Genomic DNA, 24159 nt, shown 5'->3' on the forward strand with positions numbered 1-24159 from the left:
AATTATTAAAAGAAAGGGAAATAAATAAAAGACGGAGAACAAGAAAACACTTTCGCCACCCGGTGACGATTACCGCCATGGCATCTGCCCGCCCATCACGGGACCCACTCCTGGCAGCGTCCATCCCAAAGGCAGGTAGCCGTTCAGGGACGGAAAACAGGTAAGAACTAGAAAGAGAAATAATGGAAAGAAGTGCGAGGCAACGGTAGCTCGTGGTTGTGTGCGGGGCGCGTGACTCGGGCAAGGTCGATGTCGTTATTAGGACTGGAGTTAATATGGTTTTAATAAATCTAATTTGGAAGCCCAATTTGTTACTCGTATCATCATCTCAAATAAATGAACTCTTTTTCTTTTTTTTTTATTGAAGGAGCATTTTTCTTCGACTATTTAATGATCATAAAACATGCTCTACTGATAAAAAGCATCTCAACAACAAGCAGCAGCTAAAAAGAAATAGTGTCAATAGGTGGACGACTTCGCAATTCATCAAGTGGATGCAGTCTTATCTTAAAAAAATAAATAAAAATAAATAAAAAAGACATGTCGTGCATACACTCTTACGAATTCTTCATGAAGACATCGCAATATAAGATTCCTACTGACTTGGCCTGAGCTACCGCCGTAGAGCAGATATTAGCATTTCCTAAAGCTGGTTAAGTATGAGCATGTTATATCCAACAACGAGTTCCAAACTTAGGTATCTGGTAATGTTGTTATCTTACCCCATAAGTAAGGAGGGTACAAGAACGCCTGAAGCTCACAGAGAGGAGGTATCAACAAGACCTTACAAGACGTTCACAATGATAAGGATCAAGTGACAAAGAATACAAAGTTGACTTAGAACTCACATTCAGAACCAACTTCAGAGTTATATTTGCTTTCCCCAGGAGTACTCCTTCGGGAGGTTCGTATGGTCGGGACAAGCGTATTGTTTTCTTCCTCGATAATCATTGGATGCTCCACATCTTCGCTGTGAAAATCCGGGTGGACATATGCATCTTGAAGGTAAGCTCTCAAATTTAGGTGTGGCTCTGTTGCTCGTTCTAGCGTGTCCTTTACCATTGCATCCTGCAAAGGGATAATATCTCATGAATCCAAAGCCCATGTACATACATATATTTCATCCAAAACAAACAACCATTAATAAAAAGTGCGTATACTTGTTCATCTATATAAGTCTCGGATTCAAAGCACTATATGAAATCTAGATCATTAGCATTGAGACAATTCATATCCAGATAAATGAGAGATCGAAGTTGCTATCTCTGAAACAAACCTGCAGGGGAAACTTGATAAATGCTGGTTCGAATCGACTCTTGCAGTATATGTGAAACCATATTGTCAACAAAGGAAGAACAAGTATAGGAACAGTAAGAGAACCATGTTTAGTACTCATCAAGCCCATAAGCAAAAGTTGTGAGATTATCATTGCAATAATCACCCGTCTAATGACATCTGGCCAGAATGCAGCAGCACTTTCATATTCTTGAGTGTATACATTTATTATCTATAACCAACAAACATTAGAGGTCATCAAACATTTGAAGTTCAAAGCAAAAATGGAATGGATTAGCATTCATAAAAAATGACTGATAAAAGATTCATGCATTTCAAATGCATTTTATTCAAAAGAACAAAAAAAATAATAGGTCCAACTGGGGAAAAATATACTTATATTTTTACATGCCGATATGCGTAAGATTAATCTTGTAGCACATCTATCTATGTTGAAGAACCTTATGTATCAAAAAACACATGTACTATTCATCACCCAAGACATTTTCCATCTACTATAGAGTATAGCTCAAAAAATGAGAAGATTCCACAGAAATCTTCAAAGACTTCAAAGACCAATTTATTAATGTGATATTGTTGTACCAAAGTTGTAGCAAAGTTCCAATCCATGGAAACCAAATCCCTAGTTGTATTATCTCCATGCCTAAAAGTCCAATAATGAGGAAGATCTTGCTTGTTTGCAGTTAAAAGATATCCTGGAGCAAACATACATGTTCTCTAAATTCCCAGATATTTGCATAGACCCTTAACGGGGTAAACGACAATCTTGCTGTAGGGAATCTTCTTTCATTTTCTTTGTGCTTCTCTTGCTCTCTCTCTACGGAACATTCACCTCACAGGGACAAATAAAACAGACCTGTGTGCACGTATATTTTGTTGGCATTTTCTAAAAGGTACAAGCAACTAAACATTAAACAGCGACATGCATGTTAAAAGAAAGACCTATGAAACATCAGCTTTTGGTTCTGCTTTATACTCTATATTGGTAAAACTAGTGGGAAGAAGACAGTTGGAGATATCTACATTTGTAAAACTGATTGATGATAGGATTGAGTTAAAAACAACAAAACAAGTTAGAAGTCAAAACATCATATTACCATGACAAAAGCAACTTTTCTTGCACTCTATCCAATTGTTCCCTTGTTCCACTGCACACACTTTTCCTCATTGATATCTACACTCTTTCTCATTGATTTTTATATCAACATCAATATAAAACGTGTAAAAGTTGCTTTGCAAAATTTATACTCACCTTAATTCCGTGCACAGCTAGTCTGTAACCTAAACTCCAAACTACGAATAATGAAAAGCTATTAAGAAATGAGTCCTACAGGAACAACGCCACGCAAAGTTCTTAAAAAGTATAAGATACCATTGAAAAATAAAACTTAATAACCAGAGTACCTGATGGCGGAACACAACATATGACAGGCCGAAGAAGATGAGTAGGAATGGAAGAAAAATTGGGGTGATAACATAATATACAAATCCAAGCAAGAAATATAGTTGTATTCTTGGTTCTGAGGATGCAAACTCTAAACTGCCAGGATCCATAGCTTGCTCACGATCTTGTTCAGTCTTGACTAAAAATGTATTCTTCAGATGGAAAATGATCAATGGTTTCAGTCTAAGTATTTCGGCAGCAATACCTGACCATCCATCAACCATTATATAGGTGATGAAAAATGTTGCTTTCATTGGAATAGACATCCCAACAGTTACAGGAATTCTGCACAAAATGGAACATTTAACATCCCACAAGATAAACAAGAAATTGTTTTGCAATGGTACTTAAGAGATACTTGATCTTCAGAAAAGATGAAAGCATACTTTCCAAGTATGGTCACTATCTTACTGGCTTGATATACTAATGTATGCGCCAGTTATTTGTTTGCTAAGAAACTACAAATAGAAAAAATATTTGTTCACTATCTTACTGGCTTGATCTACTTAATCAGAAGTCATAAGCCACTCCATAACCAATATTTGTTTGTTGTTTTATTCTAATTGTGTTCATAGAATCAACATATATGCCTTCTAATCCTTGACATCCTACTCAAATCTGCTGTCTTGCTTCATTATTTACACTTAAATCAGAAAATTGTACATCAAGATTTTACAGCAATGTAACCAGGACTTTTATGTGGAATCAATTCCCACAAGAGAGAACTCACAAATGAGAAGGAATTTATTAAAGGTTTTCTACAATCATTCTGTGTTTCATGAGTATCTGTCAACCAATGAAATGTTTTTCCAATAAATGTTGAATGCAGGTTAGGCGCAATTCAGCAATGTACAACTTCAACGATTGTCTTGATTCCCACCTATGCTTGATATTTTTAACTATGCTCAATCCATTTTCCACTACATAGTATACGAAAATATCTTTACTATGAATACATAAAATTTCCTGGATAGAAATCATCAAACTGGTGTTTTCTAATGCCACTAAAGTGAAAGGCTTTCTTGAGTATGAGACTGGGTGGAGGATTTGCTTTCTGCTACAGATCCTTCTTATTATCTACTACCCCAATTACTGAAGTCCTAAGGTCCTTGTAATAAATGAAATCTCTTGTTTTTTCCAACACCAAACATCCCAACTATTAACATAGTTGACTAAGGATTTCAATTGATAATGCAACTCACCTCTTGGACCAGTCCAGCTTGCCAGCACCATCAGTACTATCTGGTACTAATAAAAAGGAAAATATGAAGAAGGAAAACCTTCTCCTTCTCTTCTTCATCTTCTTCCCATCGTGTGGTCACTGTTGACCAGTGAGTACCAATAAGCAATTAGATTCAGTGGAAGAGAGGGTCAAAGCCTGAGCAAGCGATTTTGATGGTTTCAAAGGATTCAATTTTCAAAGGTTCACTTGCAATTTCAGTTCATGTGTTTCAATTATGTTAAGTGGTTTAAATCAAAACTGATTGCAATTTGACCAAAACTAAGCACTATTTTAATTCTTTTGAGCTAGTTCACTGTATACCACTCTAAGAAGCATGGTCCATGTGATGGTTGGCAGTTGGACAAGTACATAGCACCTAATACAGGTGGTATACTGTGACACTGCAATTCTTGAAAAGTATATTACACTGAAAGAATGCCATAAGCCCTTGCATCGAGCAATATCATTAGCATGTTTCATTCAGTTAAAGAACAGTTTATGCCTTATGGGACATGATATCACGGGCACAACTTGCTGTCATGGGAGGCTCCGAGGACAAAGTGACGTTGCTAGTGGAAAACTAGAGCATGAATCAATATCATTAAACAAAGGACCAGCAACTGCTATCGATGTCTTCCAGACAAGTTAAAGGGACGTGTAAACCTTTTGTATATCAAAATAATGCTTTATCACAGTTGTCTTGTTTCTTTAAGAGGGTTTACATTATGGGAAAGAAAGGAATATAAAGAAAAACATACACCCACTGGTTGCATATCCAAATGAAAAGTGTTGTTTTCTTCGTAAACAAATTATGTAAATACCCAAAACAAATGATCCAAACAATTCTCTAGTGATCCAAGTAACTAGTAAAAATATGCATTAATCAAGAACTTAGAAATAAAAACACATACGTGTTAGCAGATTCGTGAATGAAACTATTTAGTTGTTGAAATGCTGTTCCTGTAATAACACTCCCAAGAAATACATTAACCAGAAGAAAAAGATAGTACTTAGAAGCAGATCTCCTGTCCAATGTTGATAAGGATGTGTGACCCTCTATCTTGGACATTGTCATGAGTATTGTTGGAAGAAGAATAAGGAAGACCTTTAATGCAATTCCTGGTAGAAAACCTTGTATGAATGACTTAATTAGATTCCTGCACATAATATTCAACAATTCAGGTTCAGACATTTTGATGACTATAAACTGATTTATGATTGACTCCATGCCGTGTGAATTCGCTCGATCACTTCCTCATCAATTTTCAAAAAGGCATATTATTTTTCAGAAACCTAAAGCCATACTCTGTTAGATGGTGTTCTGAATCAACCATATTGGTCAAATACAAAATATCAATATTTCCCATAACAAGAAAAGCGTTTGCAAGAACAAAATAAGAAACACTTACGTTTCTATTAGAGACCTTAAGAGAGGAAAGACCTTCTCGAATCCCTCAATATTGGCTAGAGATTGAACAAATGCAATCGGGATCATAAAGAAAAAGGTAAGAAAGAAAATTGCAACAGCCATAATTAACCTCCGAATTGTAAGCTCAACAAAGGGGATAGCAAGATTGGGCCAATAGACATCACGGGGCTCAGGAGCCCAATCTGTTAACCACAAAGTTGGATTACTTGATTGCTGTGTTTGGGCACAAACAGCTGCACCCCATCGGGTTTTAAATGACACAAAAGCTGCTGGGATTATAGCATTAGGATCACTAATTATCCTTTCTCGTTCTGATGCTTCCTACATAGAACAAAGGTAACCATTATGAGAAAAGAACTTCATATTTTAGAAAGATTCCATTCAATATTGAAGAGCATAAAATAATTGATTTGATCAGCGCATCTGAACAGGTACAGAAATGTTGCTTCCTAGTCAGTTATTCATGAAGACCTTACAAAGATTGGAGTATTGAACAGCTATATTTGCTTCATGTTTATACAAATTGGATATGAATTGACAACAACACTAAATTCTAAACCATAGAAGTGGGAATGGCTTGGAGCTTCTCTCATGCCTTTCCACTCACAAATATTTGAAGCAAGGTCTTCAGAAGGTCCAATTAACAGTTTGAGACGTATACTCCCAATTACGTCAATGAATAGCAAGCAAGGAGACATTCAAACCTGGCAATAAAGCTATGCATCTTTGTCTGGTATAATGTCTACAAAGCAAACCTCAGTGTTTTAGCCCAACAATTCATGATAGGACATTTTGAGGAAAGGGGAACCATTAGGAAGAGAGCATCCTGGTGATAGGACGTGGGATCCTTGGTGTTGGAGCTAAAGGCTGATTATGTCAGAGACAACTAATAGATGGGCTAAAAGAGGATAATGGTTTATTATTCTTTCTATCTAGCACCATTTGTTTCTATCACAAAACTGGATGAAAAATGGAGCGTTGCATTAGGCCATTGAGAGTTAACATAAGACCTAATCAAATCTCATGAGCATGGATCTCAAATGTTTTCGTTTTGATGTTAAGTCGTCACTTAGAAGTGACTTGAATCATGACATTTTCACCATTCACGTGCCTCAGAAATGCAAAGAATAGCTAGGATGTCACTCAGAATGGACCATAAAATCGGCACCGGGATACGGTGCAAAATAAGCAATGGTTCTTGCATCGAGTAAGTCTAGGATCATAAGATTAGGCGAGCAACATGGATTATAAGAGAACTTCCAAGAAAGGGATGACAATTGGTAGCTACATATCTATGATGATAAGGAGGACAATTAACATAATTCATTTGTGGGAAACTATGTGGGTAAAAAAAATGTAGGATGATAGTTTGCATTGTATATCAAATTTGGTACACTATAAAAATTAAACATAGAAATGGTGTGATGTATCATCATCGATAAGGATATTAGTGATGATGTTATAAAGATGAAAAGAGCTGGAGATAGTTTTAAATTTTATGTTGGGAGAAGAAATATTGATGTTATAAGTGCTTATGCTTCTCAGAACGATTAGATCCCATGAAACTTTAAATTGTTCAAGGAATTCTAATCGAAAATTTATCTGTGTAGGGGATTCAAATAGTCATATAGGAGATAAAAATATACAAGAATTTAAAGAGTACATGAGGGCTTTGAATAACTAGAAAGTATGAAGAAGGCAGTACGATTTAAAATTTTGCTACTTTTTATGCCCTTGTAATTATCAATACTAACTTCAAGAAAAGAGATGAATAAGAGTGGACATAACTCATAAGTCACAATAACTATAGGCAGAGATTCTTCTTCCTTGCTAGAATGGTAATGTAAAGATCAAAAAGTTATATCTGGATATAACTTGACTATTCAACATAGATTGATGTTATTCGACGTATGTTTTAAGAAATGGAAGGTGAAAACCATAGCAGGTACTTTTACAAAAGTTAGATGATAGAACTTCAAGTCAGTCATATAAGATTTTCTAAAAGTAAATTAGAAAAAGAAGAGGCATAAATTTTGGTTGGAGATAATCTAATATCATATGGACTTCAATAGCTACTAAGATTAGGAGTATGACAAAAGATTCACGGAGAATCTGAAGAGAGGGGACTGACTTCAGTTGGTAGCCATTTACACAAGTTTAAAAGGCCCTCACTAGAAAAAAGGATCCATATTTTAAAAATTGGTAAACTTGTACAAATGAATACAAATTTGGAAGATATATAATTATTAAAAAGAGGTAAAAGAAAAGGACTAAGAGGCAAAATAGTTATAAGTACATGATCAGGATAGTTTTTATGGTAAGCTATGTGCTAAGAATAGGATCAAGACAAGAAGTGTTGGTTAATAATATGGAATTAGGAAAATATGGAGGAATTATTTTTTTATAAATTATTTAATGATTGTTCTATAATATATTTGCCTTGGGATAGACAACAATTGAAAGTTTAAAAATATATTTATTGATAAAATTAGAACAAATAAGGTAAAAGAAGCCTGAAACAGAAAGAAGATTTACAATAATGTATGACCTCATGGTATTCATATTGAATTTGGAAGAGTTCAGGGGATTTAAAGGAAGTTTGATTAACCAAGTTTATTTACCAAAATTTTGAGAATGAAAAGATGTCAAATGAATGAAGTGTGTTTTAGTATCCGAGTTCAGGGGATTTAAAGGTAGTTTGATTAACTAAGTTTATTTACCAAAGTTTTGAGAATGAAAAGATGTCAAATGAATGAAGTGTTTTTTAGTATCCATTTTTGAAATAAGGGAGATATTAAAAGCTTTTCTAATTGTAGGGGGATTAAACTAATTAGTGGTACCATGAAACAATTTGGAAAAGAGTTAAGTATACTAACAAGTCATGTGAACCAAGTATTTCCAAGAAAAAAACTTGGTTTTTCATGACCACAAGATTATTATAGATATTATTTAATCACTGTATAATTATTGAAAAAGATAAAGATAAGAAGAAAGATTTGCATATGATTTCATTAACTTGAGATAACCTACAATAAAAATCTATGAGATTTATCATGGTTGAATTCAGAAAGAAAATGAGTATCTAGAATTTAGAAAGAATTCTATGAGATTTTTTTTTAGTATCTAGTATTTATTAATGTGACAATATATATGTATCATAAAATAATTATTAGTCTCAGGATTATAGGAGTGTCTATCAAGCTTTCTTAGAATATAGGGTTATATTAAGAATCAAGAATCAACCTTTAAGCCTTTATCTTTTCACATTGGTGACTAAGGAACTTACTAGTTATACACAAAAAAACATGGTATATGCTCTTTGCTAACAAAATTATTTAATTAAAAGTTTAGTTGGGATTTAGTATAAACTTGTGTTGTGAAGACAAATTTTTAAAACTAAAGGTTTTTAGATTAAATAGAACTAAGACTAAGAATCTAATATATGAAATAAACTTTTAGAACTCTACATGTGGGATAATTGGCTCAATTCTATATGAACATACAAAGTCATTTCAAACAGGGTTTTTAATTTCAAATGACAACGTCCGTACCCGACGGTACCGTCGATTGGGGCTGTTTCCACCCCATTACCACCTGAAATCGATCGATGATGGTCGATTTCGACCGTCGCCGCCCGCTACTAGGTAGTATTAGCTGAGGGAGAAGGAAGAAGAGGGAGAAGAAAAGGGAGAACCTGGAGATCCGGCACCACTCTCCCTCGACGATCTCGATCCGTCATCGCCCTCCCTCGCCGGACGCCGCAAATGAGATGTCGCCTCCTCCTCATCTGAGGCGACAAGGCCTCGGTATCGTCGATGACTTCTCCTAATCCGCCGTGCGAGGAGAAGAAGCCTCGGCGTGCGAAGAAGAAACCTTGATGACGTTGCCGAGGCTTCGCAAGGAGACCTTGGCGTCGTCGACGACTTCTCCTAATCCGTGTAGGGAGAAGAAACCTCGACGACGTCGCCGAGGCTTTGAGGTTTTCTTCTCCCCACGTAGGGAGAAGAAACGCTCAGCAACGTTGCCCCTCTTTTATTTTTTAATTTTTAATTTTTATAATTTATTTATTTATTTATTATTATTATTATTATTATTATTATTATTATAATACCAAGGTATACAGTTTCGAATGATACTGCCCGGTACGGGTGATACATACCGGTCCGACAGTAAACCGGTACGCGGACTGCTCGCTACCGAGCGATATTTTTTTAATAATATATATATATATATATTATTTTATAAATAATATTTTTTTTTTACGACGTCACCGAATTTTTTTTTACTTTATATATATATATATATATATATATATATATATATATATATTGAACGGTATATCGCTCGGTATACCGTACTGTGCCATACCGAGAGAAGGTCGAAACTCCGGTACGGTACGATATTTCAATCCTTGATATATACACCAAGTACGCCAGAATGTACCGCTCGGTATACTCGTACCGTATCATATCGAGCTGAACTCTATACTTCGATACGGTATAAAATTACGACCCTTGATTTCAAAAGTATGCACATCTTGCATGTATATGTTTTCCAAACATAACTTTATCATGTTTTTCACTACTTGTTATACACATTATTTCCAAGAGAGGCTTATGAAGGTAAACATAACCTAATAAATAAAAACAAGTAACATGACTTTGAACACTACAAGGAGCACAGTTGATCCATAAATGTCATAACAAGAGACCATATCATGATCAAGTGTAATCCTATCTAAAATTCTAGATGCCTCTAAATGCTTACTTCTTTCAGTAGCTGTTCTATCGCAGCCTTATAGTAGTCAATGGCATCCACACTCTTTCCCAACAGACCAAAAAGTCCTGTCTATGAATAAAAATAATGGGTTTATACACCAAACTGTCAATGATTGTCAAGTAAATTAGACAGGATGTACATGTCAATAGCATAAGTACCTTTGTAGTTGGCCTGATGTTAGTATTTCGATTGTACTTGTTTTCGTAGTAGATAAACCAGTTTTCTAAGCCTTTTCTTTTCTCAACCAATTTTGCGAGCTTATTAGTATTATATACAACCTGCCAAAAATAAAAAGATGCAGTAAAGATAAACTAGATAAGTTATGAAAAGCATTGCATCCAACATAAACATTTCACTGCCAGAAATAGAAAGAAAAAAGTTAAACAAAGCAGGTATTCCAGCCATTATGACAACAATAATGGTAATAGTTAAGACCAAAAAACTAATGATTACAACAAGTTGTAATGTCCTATTTGGTGTTAACTACATGGATCTTTTCTGGGCATTAAAACAAACATTATGTCCCGATTCATAGACCAAACAATAATTTTAGCTGTAAAACATGTTTCCGATATCACTAGATAATGAAAAGTAGATTATTTAAGTTTTAGAGAATAAATTTCTTTCTATAAATTAATTAAATTGCAATTGAACACAAATGCCAAATGAACATGAATGTCAACTCTCTAGGCAACTAATCTCTACTTTTGAAAAGTTTCCAATAAGCCACAGTTATATTCGCTTATGTAGAGAATAATCATATGCAAAATTCTTAACAATGCACATAACGCTCACAATATATCAGATAATGATCAGTGTTGTGGTATGTATACCTATACCTATCTATAAGGTCTGACTTCTCGATCTGTCAATCTATTGTAAATAAAGCATTTAGGTCACGAGAAAGTCTGTTGAGCTCACAACCTTCTCTCCAAAAATCAATTTTCCCTTGACTTCAACATGGTATCAGACCAAAAGTTCCTATGTTCGAGTTTACATGCTCTCCTCCCTATTTAATTACGTTCCTTGTCTTGTACTTGAGCCGTTGTGGACAATTGAGAGAAAGAATATTTCCTTTCATATACCGGTTTAAGCTTTAGACGAGTAGGCAATGGTCACAACGTTCAAAATCAGTCATATAGTTACTTCTGTTAGGATAATATAAATATATCTAATGCTTTTTATACATTCAGCTATTTATGTATCCCGATAGGTAAGAAATTCAACCTGTATCAGTGTCTAAATCCAGAAAATTTTGAATTCACTTAATAGATACCAACATTAATGTGTAATGGGCATACATTTATGGAACTAATCCATCTTCATCCAGACATGGAAACAGATTTAGACAAACAGAGTGCAGCCCAGTTTCACCCATGCCCTTGGAGTTTAGCTAATCTAAATATCTGAGTATGACAGATCCCAATTAGAGCCACTGTTATTTGTCTTATAATTTTGTTGAGACTTTCCCCCAGTGATTGCAAAAGGCGCTCGGGCGCTCACCTAGGCGCTCGGGCGAGGCGAGGCGAGGCCCGAGCGCCTCGCTAATGTCCCAGGCGGTGCGCTTCAAACAGGCGCCGCCTGGGCGCTCGCCCGAGCCCAGGCGCTGGGCGCTTCGGGCGAGCGCCTGGGTAAACCAAGGCAACCGAATCAGAATTTTAGGTCTGGTTCGGTCCTGGTTCGATTGTTAGTTGGTTCAATCGAACCAACTAAACCGATATAACCCTAACCCTAACCCAACACTAACCTGCTGCCGCTGCTGCTCTCGATCCCGATCCCGATCGCGATCTCGTCGCTCGCTGCCGCTGCTCGCCGTTGTCGCTGCTCGCGCCTCCCACGAGCCCTCTCGCTGCTCGCACCTCCCGCGAGCCCTCTCGCTGCTCGCGTCTCCTGCGAGCCCTCTCGCTGCTCGCGTCTCCTGCGAGCCCTCCCGCGAGCCTTCCCGCTGCTCGCGCCTCTCTCGAGCCCTCCCGCTACTCACGCCTCCCGCGAGCCCTCCCGCTGCTCGCGCCTCCCGCGAGCCCTCTCGCCTCCTGCGAGCCCTCCCATGAGCCTTCCTGCTGCTCGCGCCTCCCTCGAGGCCTCCCGCTGCTCGCGCCTTCCGCTCCCTTTCCCTTTCCCGTTGCCGCCGCTCGCCGCTGCCGCTGCTTCCTCGTTTCTCCATCAGGCTCAGTATACTCTTAATATTAAGTTTATTTGAATTTTGAAATGATTAATTTTCTGTTAATAGATTAATAATATATTATTTTGATTTTAATGTTGTTACTTTTTATTTATTTGAAATTATTGTTATAATTATATTATATATTTTTATAATTTAGATAATTTTAAATAATTATATTATCTATTTTTATAATTATATTATATATTTTTATAATTTAGCGCCTCGCTTCGCTCGGGCGAGCGCCTGGGCGAGCGCCTAGCGCCTCGGGCGTTTGTGGACCTTGGCGCCTTTTGGCGCCTAGCGTTTTTTAAATCACTGCTTTCCCCATTCCAGGGAATAGATCTCAAGGAACTATTCCCCATTCCACAAGCAATCAAGCTTTGTCTTATAATTTTGTTGAGACTTTCCTCCTTTCTCTTTGTCAAGTGTAAACTATGCATCTTTTCATCTTTTTGTTCTTACTTTTTTCTATTGTACATCATGGAGCTTCCAGGAAGGTGATGTTCTCACGTCTAAAATCTTGACTGGTGCATATACAAGTCGCCTATCAAATCGTTATGATACTGATACAAATCAATATGCCAACACTCCGTATGAGATGGTACTACTCTGTACAGGGAGAAAAAGAGAAAGACGAGGGGAAAGGAAGAGAAAGGGGAAGTGAAGGATTAGCAAAGGATGATAAGGCGGAGGAAGCCAAGGACGATTAGTGGAGGAGGAATATAAGGAAGAAGCATACCAATAGTAGGAGATGACAAACTGAACAAAGACGAGGCAGCGATGCAGCTTTAGAGGAGTCAACTACATTGTGGGAGGAGGCAGCGAGGCGATAGGAGATGACAAACCGAACAAAGAGGCAGCGAGGGTAGAGAGAGAATGTGAGAGAAAGGGAAAAGGAAAAAGAAAGAGAGAGCATGCTTGAGAGTAAGAAAAAAGGAAAAAAAAAGAAGAAAAAAAGATAACCTTTGTCAAATGGTATAGTATTGGCTGATAAAACTTGGTATTCATCTGCTTAATGCTTGGTGCAAAGGAGCCTTACAAGTCCATACCAAACCAAACAGGATGAAAATGCAGTCCATCACCTGTTGGATCTATATATACTGATTCGTATCAACCAGTTCAACCGCTATTCTAAACCTTGGTTCTTGGTACTATAGTCATACGGTTTTCTTCTTTACACCAACCATTCCTATAAGAACTAAGTTTTATTTTACAATTTTGTTGGAACTTTCTTCCTTTCTCTTTGTTAGGGTGTAAAGATTCTCTTTTGTTTTCCTCTTTATCTCTTTGTTCTTACTTTTTTTCTATTTTACCTATTTTATTTTTTTGGTGAAATGAAACAGAAGTCTTATGTTTTTGCCTCAGAAAGAGAGAGTTTTCTTCTTTACACCTACCATTCCTATAAGAACTAAGCTTTATTTTATATATTTGTTGGAACTTTCCTCCTTCCTCATTGTTAGTGTGTAAAAGTTCTCTTTTTGTTTTCCTCTTCGTCTCTTTGTTCTTGCCTTTTTCTATTTACCTATTTTATTTCTTTAATGAAATAAAACAGAAGTCTTATGTCTTTGCCTCAGAGAGAGAGAGAGAGAGAGAAAGAGAGTGAGATTTGCTAGTGTATGTTACATTTCCTTTCCTGTTTTAAACTTACTGTGGTTACTGCCCAAAGAAATTGTTGTCATCCACAAGATATTCCTTCACCATGTACTTCCTAGATGCATTAGGCTGTCCCTTTTTACTAGGACAAATGATGGAGCGATCAGGTCCAAGGTATGCCTGAAAGTTGCATCCTAATATATAAAATGATTGCATATGCAAACCATAATAATTTGTTTGGACCAATATGTATGATGCTAACATGATATCAGTGCTTGACATGTATTATACAAATGGTGTGCCAACACGACACTAAATTGACAATGCTTATGAGAGCCAAACCACCATGGGGATATGCCATAATTGTAGAAAGCTTACTTAAAAACTTAAAAGAACCAAAATATATATTGAAGCCTTATAATTGGGAGTCTTTTATCTTGAATTATTTCGGATATATACAAGTTCACAGAACCAGCGAATAGATAATGTTATACAAATTATCAGGATCAGGCAGCATATTTCCAGTGATAGTAACATATTCAACTTAACTGTGCTACAGTGTTCAAATCAGACAGATACTGACCTGGTGTGTGAGATAATGATCGTGATGATTCACAGAAAAAAAATGCCCAACATGCTCACTCACTGATTCATCAGGATCAGGTGGAACATTTCTCACAAGAACCTAAATAGAACAATGATACTTTTAGAACTAGAAGCTGTAAAGGTTATATCTGGAACACAACTGTCCAATGCATCATAGATCAGGTTATCTCATTTGAGAAATCAACACTAGCATTTCGCAAACAAAGCTGTAACAAGATATGTAGTAACTTCCGTGCATCCAACTTATTTATAATTTTTTGCTTCATTTGTTTGTAAAAGAGAGTTTCTAATTATTGCCTACAGCACTGAGAATATCAAGGCAGCCAACAACCGGTTTTAAAAACCAAAAAAATTTAGTTTAAATCATTAATAAGCAACATACCTAAGGTGGCTGCTGCATTGCTGTCTGTTGAAGATTGTACAATAGATATGATTTTTTAAGAAAATATTAAAATGAATGCCTGGAAACAATTTGCCTCAGAAAGTTCTTTGGAAGCAATCCTCTTAGTAAATGATGTATCTAGCACATTTAATCACAAGCAAAAGTCTTGTGCGATTCTGTTCTGAAGAGTATATGATTCTACAAGCATTTCAAATGATCTGAAAGAATTGTGATGATCTCATTGGATTTTAGAAAACTTTTGAACACATAATTTTACAAAGTGAAGCCTAATATAGAAAAAATAGGTGATAGTTTCTCTAATTAGTTAGTAATCGTATAATTTGATTTTCTAGGTATGCCAAGTATGACACAATTTTCATCCTCACTAAATTTCACAATTAGTTGGGACATTGCCACTTCTCGTGGGCTTGAACCTGTTGCCTCCAATAACAGAAAAATAATTGACATAATTGCGATCATTTTCTCCTTGAGGAATCTTGTTAATATGAAATAGTATAAGCAGGTTGGAGACATGAATAAAGTGGGGGATTGTAAGATTTTAGGTTATAAATCAAAGAGGTAGAACACTTATATCTAACAAATCAAATCCAAGTAAGTTGTGAAGTATTTAAAGATTTTTTTTTTCAGTGAACATTTACTCTAAAGTTTGATGTACCAATCGACTAATGCGACGGTCGAACTCTTTACATATGTGGTGTGACATCAATTTCCCTACAAGAGAGGACTTGCATGGGACACTAATTGGAGTGAATTTGGATCCCAGCCCTATACATCAATCTCTCCTAATCTTAAAAACCTTGCTTTCGTTTATTACTGATTGGTGAATTCTGAATTTTCAGAAATGTTATTTGCTACAAATCAGTGTGGATCAAGGTATGCAATTTCGTACTGTATCAGAGTTTCGACGTTTGCTTGGTACGGTACAAAATTGTATACCGAGCGATATATATATATATATATATATATAAGGCGACGTCGTCGAAAAAAGCGACGTCGCGTTGCCTCGGCAACGTCACCGAAAAAGGCAACACGACGTCGCCTATTATAAAACATTTATATATATTAATATATATATTAATATATATATATATTTTTTTTTCGTTTCGCCCGGTAACGAGCGGTCCATGTATCGGTAAGCTGACGGACCAGTACGTACCGCCCGTACCGGACGGTATTATTCGAAATTGCATACCTTGGTGTGGACAATGGAAAACCACTGACCATTATATAAGTTCTTATATTGGTATCTAGATCACCTAAAGACCATAAGAAGCATCAAAACATCTGAAGTCATAGCATTCAATACTTACCTTCTAATTGACTTAAACATATGAAAAACCTTCACATTCACAGTCCTACATCATAGTGGCGTCAGAGTTTCTGATACATGACATACTATCACAATAACTGACGCGGAGCAGTATAAGTTTATACCATATGCCTATAATTGGTCTTACAAACAATATGAACTGTTCCTAGTTACTGTGTCACTTACTATAAATACATCTTTTAGCCAAATTGGAATATAATAATTTGAAGATCTATGCCTTGTGTTTGCACATTGCACTTTGAATAGCTGATTGCTAATGAAGGTCCATCTGAGTTTGCTTATACATATTGAGTTGTAAATCCAGGAAGAACGTTGAAATTCATGTATATAATTTTGTCATCAGTTGTTCATTCTTATAAGTTATATGCATATGTTATTAAGCCTCAAGTACATGTATTTTCTGAGGCATGATACTAGCAAGTAGCAACTACCTTGCCAATTTAATAGCGCAAGTATGTTGAAAGCCTTTAACAGTTTTGATCGTAGGCAATATGATAAGGTACATGTGGGAACTTTGAAGTCTCATCTAATTTGTCAAAGAGAAACAATCATATAGCCATGATGAATGGACCATCCAATTCTAATATATTTTTTATTTTTTTATGTGACATATAATCATTAATATATGTAAGCATCTTGCAACTTTTTTTTTCAACTATTAATTTGGCTAAATCATGGACTATGATCGTAGAACACAGACGTATGTTTCACTTTTTCCAGCATAGTTTAGAAGTGATAAGTGACCTTGAGGGCAAGGTCTGCCGTACCGGATCGTACTGCCCGGTACGGGCGGTATGTACCGGTCCGACAGGTCAGCGATACGTGAACCGCTCGATACCGGTCCGCACTGTAGTAGTATGGTACGGTACGGTACGGTACGACGGACCTTGCTTGAGAGTATATATGAACTAAGACAAAGGTGATACTGAATTGGATTCTCAACCAAGGTTCGCCGTACCGTACCATACCGGCGTTTCGACCCGAGCTCGGTACAGTATGGTACCGGTGTACCGAGCGGTACATCGGGACGGTCCGCGTACCGGTAACCTGTCGGACCGGTACGTACCACCCGGTATGGCCGGTACACTTCAGCATGGCAGACCTTGTTCTCAACCTTCTTTGATTTTTTCTTTTATCACTGCAAACTTCCTCGTATGTGCAAAGAATCTGTACAAATTATTGAACCATAAATCACAAAGCATACTTACAGGGTACAATTATGGGACTCGACCTTGTTTGTGATCCTTTATACTTATGGGGTACAATTATGGGACTTGGCCTTGTATGTTTTTCTTGGCCATATAAGAAGATATAGAGTATAAAAAGAACCATTTACAAAATTATGATTTCTGGATGCATTTACACTAACACTGAATCTAAAAAATTGAGCATCATGATCAAGAAATATCTTCTTGCACACATCAATATCAGGCACGTACACATACGAGGAACTTTTCAGAATAAAGAGCTGCTTTTAGAAAAACTCACAGTAAATTGATCTGGTCGTCTATTTGCAGAAGCCAAAAAATGCAACCTCATCGATGCTATTTTCTTATATTCAGTGTACAATACACAATATGTCCAAAGTGTAAAAACATAGGCCATTGCCAAATGCACCCAGAACCTGACAAGAAAAGCATGTTATGTATCACTATGGTGGATTCGGTTCTCTATGCAGATAGGAAGGGATACTACTAGTGCAGTTGCACAACTTTGCCTAAAAAACATATGCGCAATGCTACAAAGGCAATATATTAGAGAATAAAAAATGATAAGTTTAAGAGTCTTATCTAACCAATGCCAATGCTACACAAAAATATGTGAGAAACTAGGAGACAAGTTTAACATTCAAAATTTGAAAAACAACAATGATTTAAAAGGGATGGACCATGGAGACACATTAAAAATTTCAGAACCAGCAACAAGTTTCACGATAATAATCTTAAATTATAACCTTTATCAATTCAAAAAAATTAACATTTTGGCAAAACTCATCCTTGAGAACAAGCACACTTGAAAATGGTTCAGAAATTTCTACAGCTAAAGCACAAGGATGACAAGACTTAAGATGACAAATAATGCATTAGAGACATTTTCTTGATGACAAATCTTCATTTAAATAAATGCATTACCACTACGGGAACATTCTACTTCCAAATCCTCGATAATCACCAGCTAAATATATTGAATATAGTTCATCATATTATAGCAATATGTGCTGCGTGCTTCTTAGTCACAAATCTCTTAAACCCATCTAGTAGCAACACCAACAAGATGGATCTAAAGTATAGTTTCTAAATGTAACTTCAGATTGATGATGTTGTCAGACCCTGCCAACAAAATCAGACCAACCATCTTAGCTAGCCAACAATGGACTCCACCAAAGCACCAGGACTTAAATTGAACCATTATCCAATAATTATTACATCAAGTAGAGCACTACTACAAATACATTCTAAAGGGTGGGCAGGCAACAGAGTAAATATGCATGCATACATGACCAAATAAGGAATTAAATCACAGTCTAATACCAATTTTACTAATCAGTCAGACTAGTACGGTACTGATATACTGATTGGTATACCGACTTATACTGCTTGGCAACTGAATTTATATGATTTTGGTACTTATCAATGCACCAATACTCAAAATGAACCAGTACCACTCAGACTTGAATGAAAGAGGGTGAGAAGCAGGGAGGCGAAGCAGTAGGATCATGAGAAAAGAAAGAGACTGATGGAGGAGAGGAGGAAGAAAAGCATACCAAAGGTGGAGGAAGGAGACAACAGTGATGAAGAGGTGGAGTGGAGAAGGCAGTGCCAGTGGCAAAGATATTGCAGGAAGGAGGAAGAGACGAAGGGAGAGAGGAGAGAAAGAATGGAAAAGGGAAAAACAAGAAAACAAGAGTTGTCAAAAGCTGTCAAAAACAAAAAAGGATATGGCACCGCAGCTACTGCACTACCGTCGGGTTTTTAGTGAACCTTGTTCCAACAGTAAAATTGTGCCCAGGTACAATAATCATATAGGGCTTACCATCCAGTATGAACAGGTACATCAATAGATACCAGCCCATATTGATTGAGTTGGTCATGTATGCATACATATTTAACTCTGTTGCATTGCCACCCTTTAGAATGTATTTGTAGTAATGCTCTACTTGATGTAATAATTATTGGATAATGGTTCAATTGAAGTCCAGGTGCTTTGGTGGAGTCCATTGTTGGCTAGCTAAGATGGTTGGTCTGATTTTGTTGGCAGGTATATCAATAGATACCAGCCTATACTTCCGATATGAAAACACTGAATCCAAATCTTTAATAGAACTCGACTTCAGAAGCATCTATATGATCTATTACTGTATTTCATATAGCACTACGATTCCAATTATACCGGCAAAATGATGCTCAATCATTCCACATTAAATTTTATGATCTCCTTTTCGAAAGACAATTCTATTATGTCCTTGGAATCTGTATGGCAAAAGTTGGCATGGCTCATAATAGTGCGGTAAATCAATTTCACCATGGTTACAGACTCAAGGTTCAAGACAAAGACATTCGGCAAGTGAACAAATAAAATAAATTCCAAATTACAAAATCAACAGTAAAACTTAGAAATTCTATTAAAAACACAGGGCACTAAAATGATCTGCACCGGACGGCAAGCTCATCCGAAGTGGACCCAATCCAAAGTGATCCACTGGGGTCTCCTTGGGCCCTTTAAACAGCCCCTTTTTCCTGTTTCCCCTTCTCTCACACTCCCTCTCACTCATGCTCTCATTCTCTTCCAAATCTCTCTCATTTCTCTCCTAAATAGCTCTCAACACACTTCCAAAATCATTGAAGAACATTACAGGAGGGTTATTTGCTAGAGAAGAAGATCCAATTTCAACATAGGGTTCAATTTCTCTTCAAATCAAGGCATCTGAATATAATCTCTAAGCTAGTTTCATGCAAATAGGTTGGGGCTTATGCTTACTCTTCCATCCTTAGCTTAGATCTCTTTCATGTAGACCTAATTTAGGGCATGATGTACATGAAATTCAATTCCTTGATTATGACTGTATTGCATATGAAGCAATATTTTAAAAGCTCCCAATTCTTACATATAATTTGGGCAATGATATTTATTCTATGATGATATGACAAAGGATTTAAACTACCATGATATATATTATTTAACATGTCAATGTTACTCTCATGGGTCACAACATGATACAGGACCCACATCCACCAATTCTGATCATCATAAATTGGTTATTTGTGGAAGCATTGGCCTCCTTGCATAACGAAGCTCAAGATAACTTGGAGCCAATAGGCAGGTTCATCTCGTCCCAAACTGCATAACTTTGAGTACATTAAATATGCCCCTACATGGACAGAAGCTCCCTTGGCTGGAGGCTATTTGTGGTATGGATTTAAGGGTCCAACTTATGTTGAGAGAGCTTGGGGTTTCTGAGCGTGATGCATCACTTTTCAAATTATGCAGGTTTGAGTACATTAAACATATCTAAATTATGTTGTTTAGACCTCAACCAAGTGCATGGGAAAGAGAGGTAAAACCTTTCTGAACCAGATTGAATGTTTGATATAGAGAGCTTATCGATATCACTGAATGTTAAATCTTTATTGTTCTCCAGTGTTCCACCAGTCCAATTAACAGGAACCAAAACACCAAATGCAAGCACAGCTATAGGCGCAAAAATTTTTAACCTGCAGGAAATAACAAAAATTCGAAATAAATATGATGAGAAGCCAATAACAGGAACTTGTAAAGTAAATAGACACAGGAAGATATATGAACGACGATATACCAAAAGCTACAGTAGAAGTAGCGAGAATGATCCTAAGTTGTTAAGAACAGCAACAGTCGGGGTATTATTTCACACATTATAATGTAAGAATCTGCATGCAGTTAATTTTTGGATTTAAAAACAAGTATATATTTGAGCTGAAGCATATGATCTTAAACAGATGCAAAGTAGAATGAAAAACAAAAGTGCCTATGAACTGAAAAAAATAAGGATCCAATATAGAGAAAGTCATGTCAGAGAAAGCACAAGTAAGAAATGGATAATGTGGCCTTCATATGACCATTTACAGCTATCATTTTAGCAAGACTTGAAACCTTCAACAAACAACATTGGAGCAATGACACTATTCAACTCACCCAAGTAGATAGATCCTGATATACACGGCAGAATCCAGTCCTGCATGGTCGATTAATTCAGGCTCCGGCATTCTTAATGCTGCAGGCATCCAATTCAAAAATCTCAAATATGTTCTGCAGTCCAAGTTAACAAACTTCTTTATAAAGTTTCCTGAATGTGTTGGGCTGCTTCTAATCCCTTTCAGGTACCACTTAGGAAAATATACTCTATCATTATATGGTTGAAGCCGGAGTACAGCAAAAACAATCAGAAATATCAATGCAGACAGGATATTCAGGGCAGCAGACATCCCAATATCAGCAAGTGATGCCATGTTTTAGAAACTTCCCCCTCAGCTCAAATTTGTGGGTTGCCACGTTGTGGAACTAAGGTATTCAGCACAAGACAGACTACTGCAGTACTAAAAGCATAGAAAAACCAGTAAAATCATATCAGACATTGAAGGAATCAAATGACATACAGTTTACTCTTATAGAAGGAAATTTGCACTTCGATGGCTGTTATGAACTATTGGAAGGACATAGACAAGTATTAGACAATGACAGTTAGATATTAGAGGAGAAAAACTGTCAATCAACCAATACTACAAGGAAAAAATCCCTTTAGTACCTAGAAGTAAATTTAACAATCTGGGCTCCTTAGAATAGGAAGCATGTGGAAAGGAACTTCAGAATTGGCATATTCTGGTCCTGATTGTGTGAATCATTTTCCTTCAATTTAAGAATAAACTTTGGAGAAAGTCAGACAAGGTTTATAAAAAAATAACAATAGCTCTGGTGAGCCAGGTATGCATTTTACGAGGAGGCGACATGTTACCATGGATCGCCAACATAGAACAAAATAACTTCTTGAAAAGTTGCCTCCCATTTTTCCCTTTTATTCTTTAATCAATACACACACTACTCATCACAAACAAAAGTAAAGAAAAACTCCAGGTATACAGGAAGCGAAGTAACCAGTACGAAGTTTATGCCAAAAACCTCCATAATTTGCCAAGGATCTAAACCTAGACTCAATCGTTCAAACCAAAGAAAAATGAGAGAGAAAGAAAGAGAGATGCGATGGTACCTCAAGCAACCATCGTTTCTATTGCTTATGCAGGAATTGCTTCTCCTTTTCTTTTTTTGCACCTTCTTCTGATTGACCTAAGAAGTTAATTAAAATAACGTAATAAGTTATAAGGATTGCGCCAAAACCCCTCAAGAATTTGTCAAGAATCTGAACCTAGATTCAACCTTTTAACCAAAGAGAGGTGAAAGTGTACGTCAAGCAACCATCAGCTTGCACACCCAAACAAGGATTGCTTCCTTTTTCTCCTTGCCTCGGTGAATGCACCTTTTTTTTTTCTTTTTCTGATTGACCTAAGAAATTAATCCGGGTATTAGGAGCGATATAACCAACTACCAATTTATGAAAAACCCTCCAGATCCAGACACAAATTCTGTAACAAAACCCTTCAAGGATTTGCCAAGAATCTGGACCAAGACTCAGCATTTCAATCAAGGAAAGAGAGGCGAGAGGAGTACCTCAAGAAATTATCAGCTATCTCGCTCACGCAGGGTTTGCTTCGTTTTCTTTTTGGGCCCACCTTTTTCCTTGATATACCTCAGAAATAACTCGAGGTACAGAGGAGTGAAGCAACCAGATATCTCAGATTATCTCAGAGCCCTAAACAATTTGCCAAGAGCATCGACCTACATTCAATCAAAGAAGGGGACAAAGAAAGAGAGGCGAGAGGAATGCCTCAAGCGATCATCGCCGACTCTCGAGCAAAAAGGGATAGCTCTGATCCTTGGAGGCCTTTGCTTCAGCCCCTTCTTTCTCGTTCTTCGTGGGGGGCAAGATTCTTGATCCTTGAGAGGATAAAAATAGGAAATCAACTCGATGATTACCGCGACGCGATGATCCGCCATTGGAGGTGGGACGGGCGCAACAATTCCGGAGGCGTTTTCGATTCACGACCACCGAGCTTTCTCCTCGTATGATTCTCTCTCCTCCTCGTCTGCTCACGCCTTTGAAGGCGTGGCGATTCGCTCGTTGGGGGACCTTTGCTGATGCCATCCAGTAAGCCTTATAAATGATCGTGTACAATTCTTCCGTGGCTTCCCCATGACGGGTCGAGTCCAATCATCATCTCACACAGTAGCGGTCCGATCACAACGAAATCCTTGAAACTATTGAAGAGGATCCCAACCTCGCGGGTTCTCTCCCGCCATACCTTTCAAACCATTCGGCCCAGCCCAGTTGGGTCATCGGGCCAAGCGGTCCAACCAGTTCCATGTCAATTATTTATAATATAAAAGTATATTATATTATATAACACCAACAATAATAATAATAATAATAATAATAATAATAATAAGATTGTAACCTCAACTTTTTTGAGATCGGTATATGGCTATTTTATTATTATTGAGATTCATAAAAAAAATCACATGTCTAGTTAAATTTAAAATAATTTATAATTTTATTTATAATTTTTATTAATTTTTAAAATTTATTAATTACCGTATTCATAAATCCATATGCTCATATCATATTTTTCTAACAATATCTATTTTATTCATGGATATATTTTTTTATTTTTATTAGTAATTTCATACATTATATATATTGTTTTTTAATTACGCAACACTCATAATCCATAAAATTTGATCTCAAAATTATTCAATGTTCATAACTGTCTTATAATATTATTATTTTAAAAAATATTTTTATATAAA

The 24159-nt window shown here is 36.6% G+C and overlaps 1 protein-coding gene across 7 annotated transcripts; it reads right to left on the reverse strand.

The window, feature by feature from the left end:
* Window positions 1–622: 622 nt before the first annotated feature.
* LOC135585882 (CSC1-like protein At4g02900) lies at window positions 623–23442 on the reverse strand. Of its 7 annotated transcripts, none has more exons than XM_065142096.1 (14): window positions 22963–23442; window positions 22672–22797; window positions 22505–22581; window positions 21436–21836; window positions 20829–20978; window positions 17755–17890; window positions 14511–14612; window positions 10329–10448; window positions 10159–10239; window positions 5372–5712; window positions 4874–5119; window positions 2701–3025; window positions 1381–1507; window positions 623–1068 (listed from the first exon to the last, which is right to left on the reverse strand). In XM_065142096.1, exons 4-14 carry the CDS (start codon window positions 21747–21749, stop codon window positions 869–871), a joined length of 2142 nt encoding a protein of 713 aa, XP_064998168.1. In that variant the 5' UTR covers window positions 21750–21836; window positions 22505–22581; window positions 22672–22797; window positions 22963–23442; the 3' UTR covers window positions 623–868. The 7 variants fall into 7 exon arrangements, 6 of the variants coding, with proteins under 6 accessions (XP_064998168.1, XP_064998166.1, XP_064998167.1 ...); XM_065142094.1 differs by having other exon boundaries at window positions 1277–1507; window positions 22505–22572; window positions 22963–23440; XM_065142095.1 differs by having other exon boundaries at window positions 1277–1507; window positions 4973–5119; window positions 22963–23440.
* Between the last annotated feature and the right edge of the window lie 717 nt (window positions 23443–24159).

The sequence above is a fragment of the Musa acuminata genome, chromosome BXJ3-3, assembly GCF_036884655.1.
Source record: "Musa acuminata AAA Group cultivar baxijiao chromosome BXJ3-3, Cavendish_Baxijiao_AAA, whole genome shotgun sequence".
Classification (NCBI taxonomy): Eukaryota; Viridiplantae; Streptophyta; class Magnoliopsida; order Zingiberales; family Musaceae; genus Musa; species Musa acuminata.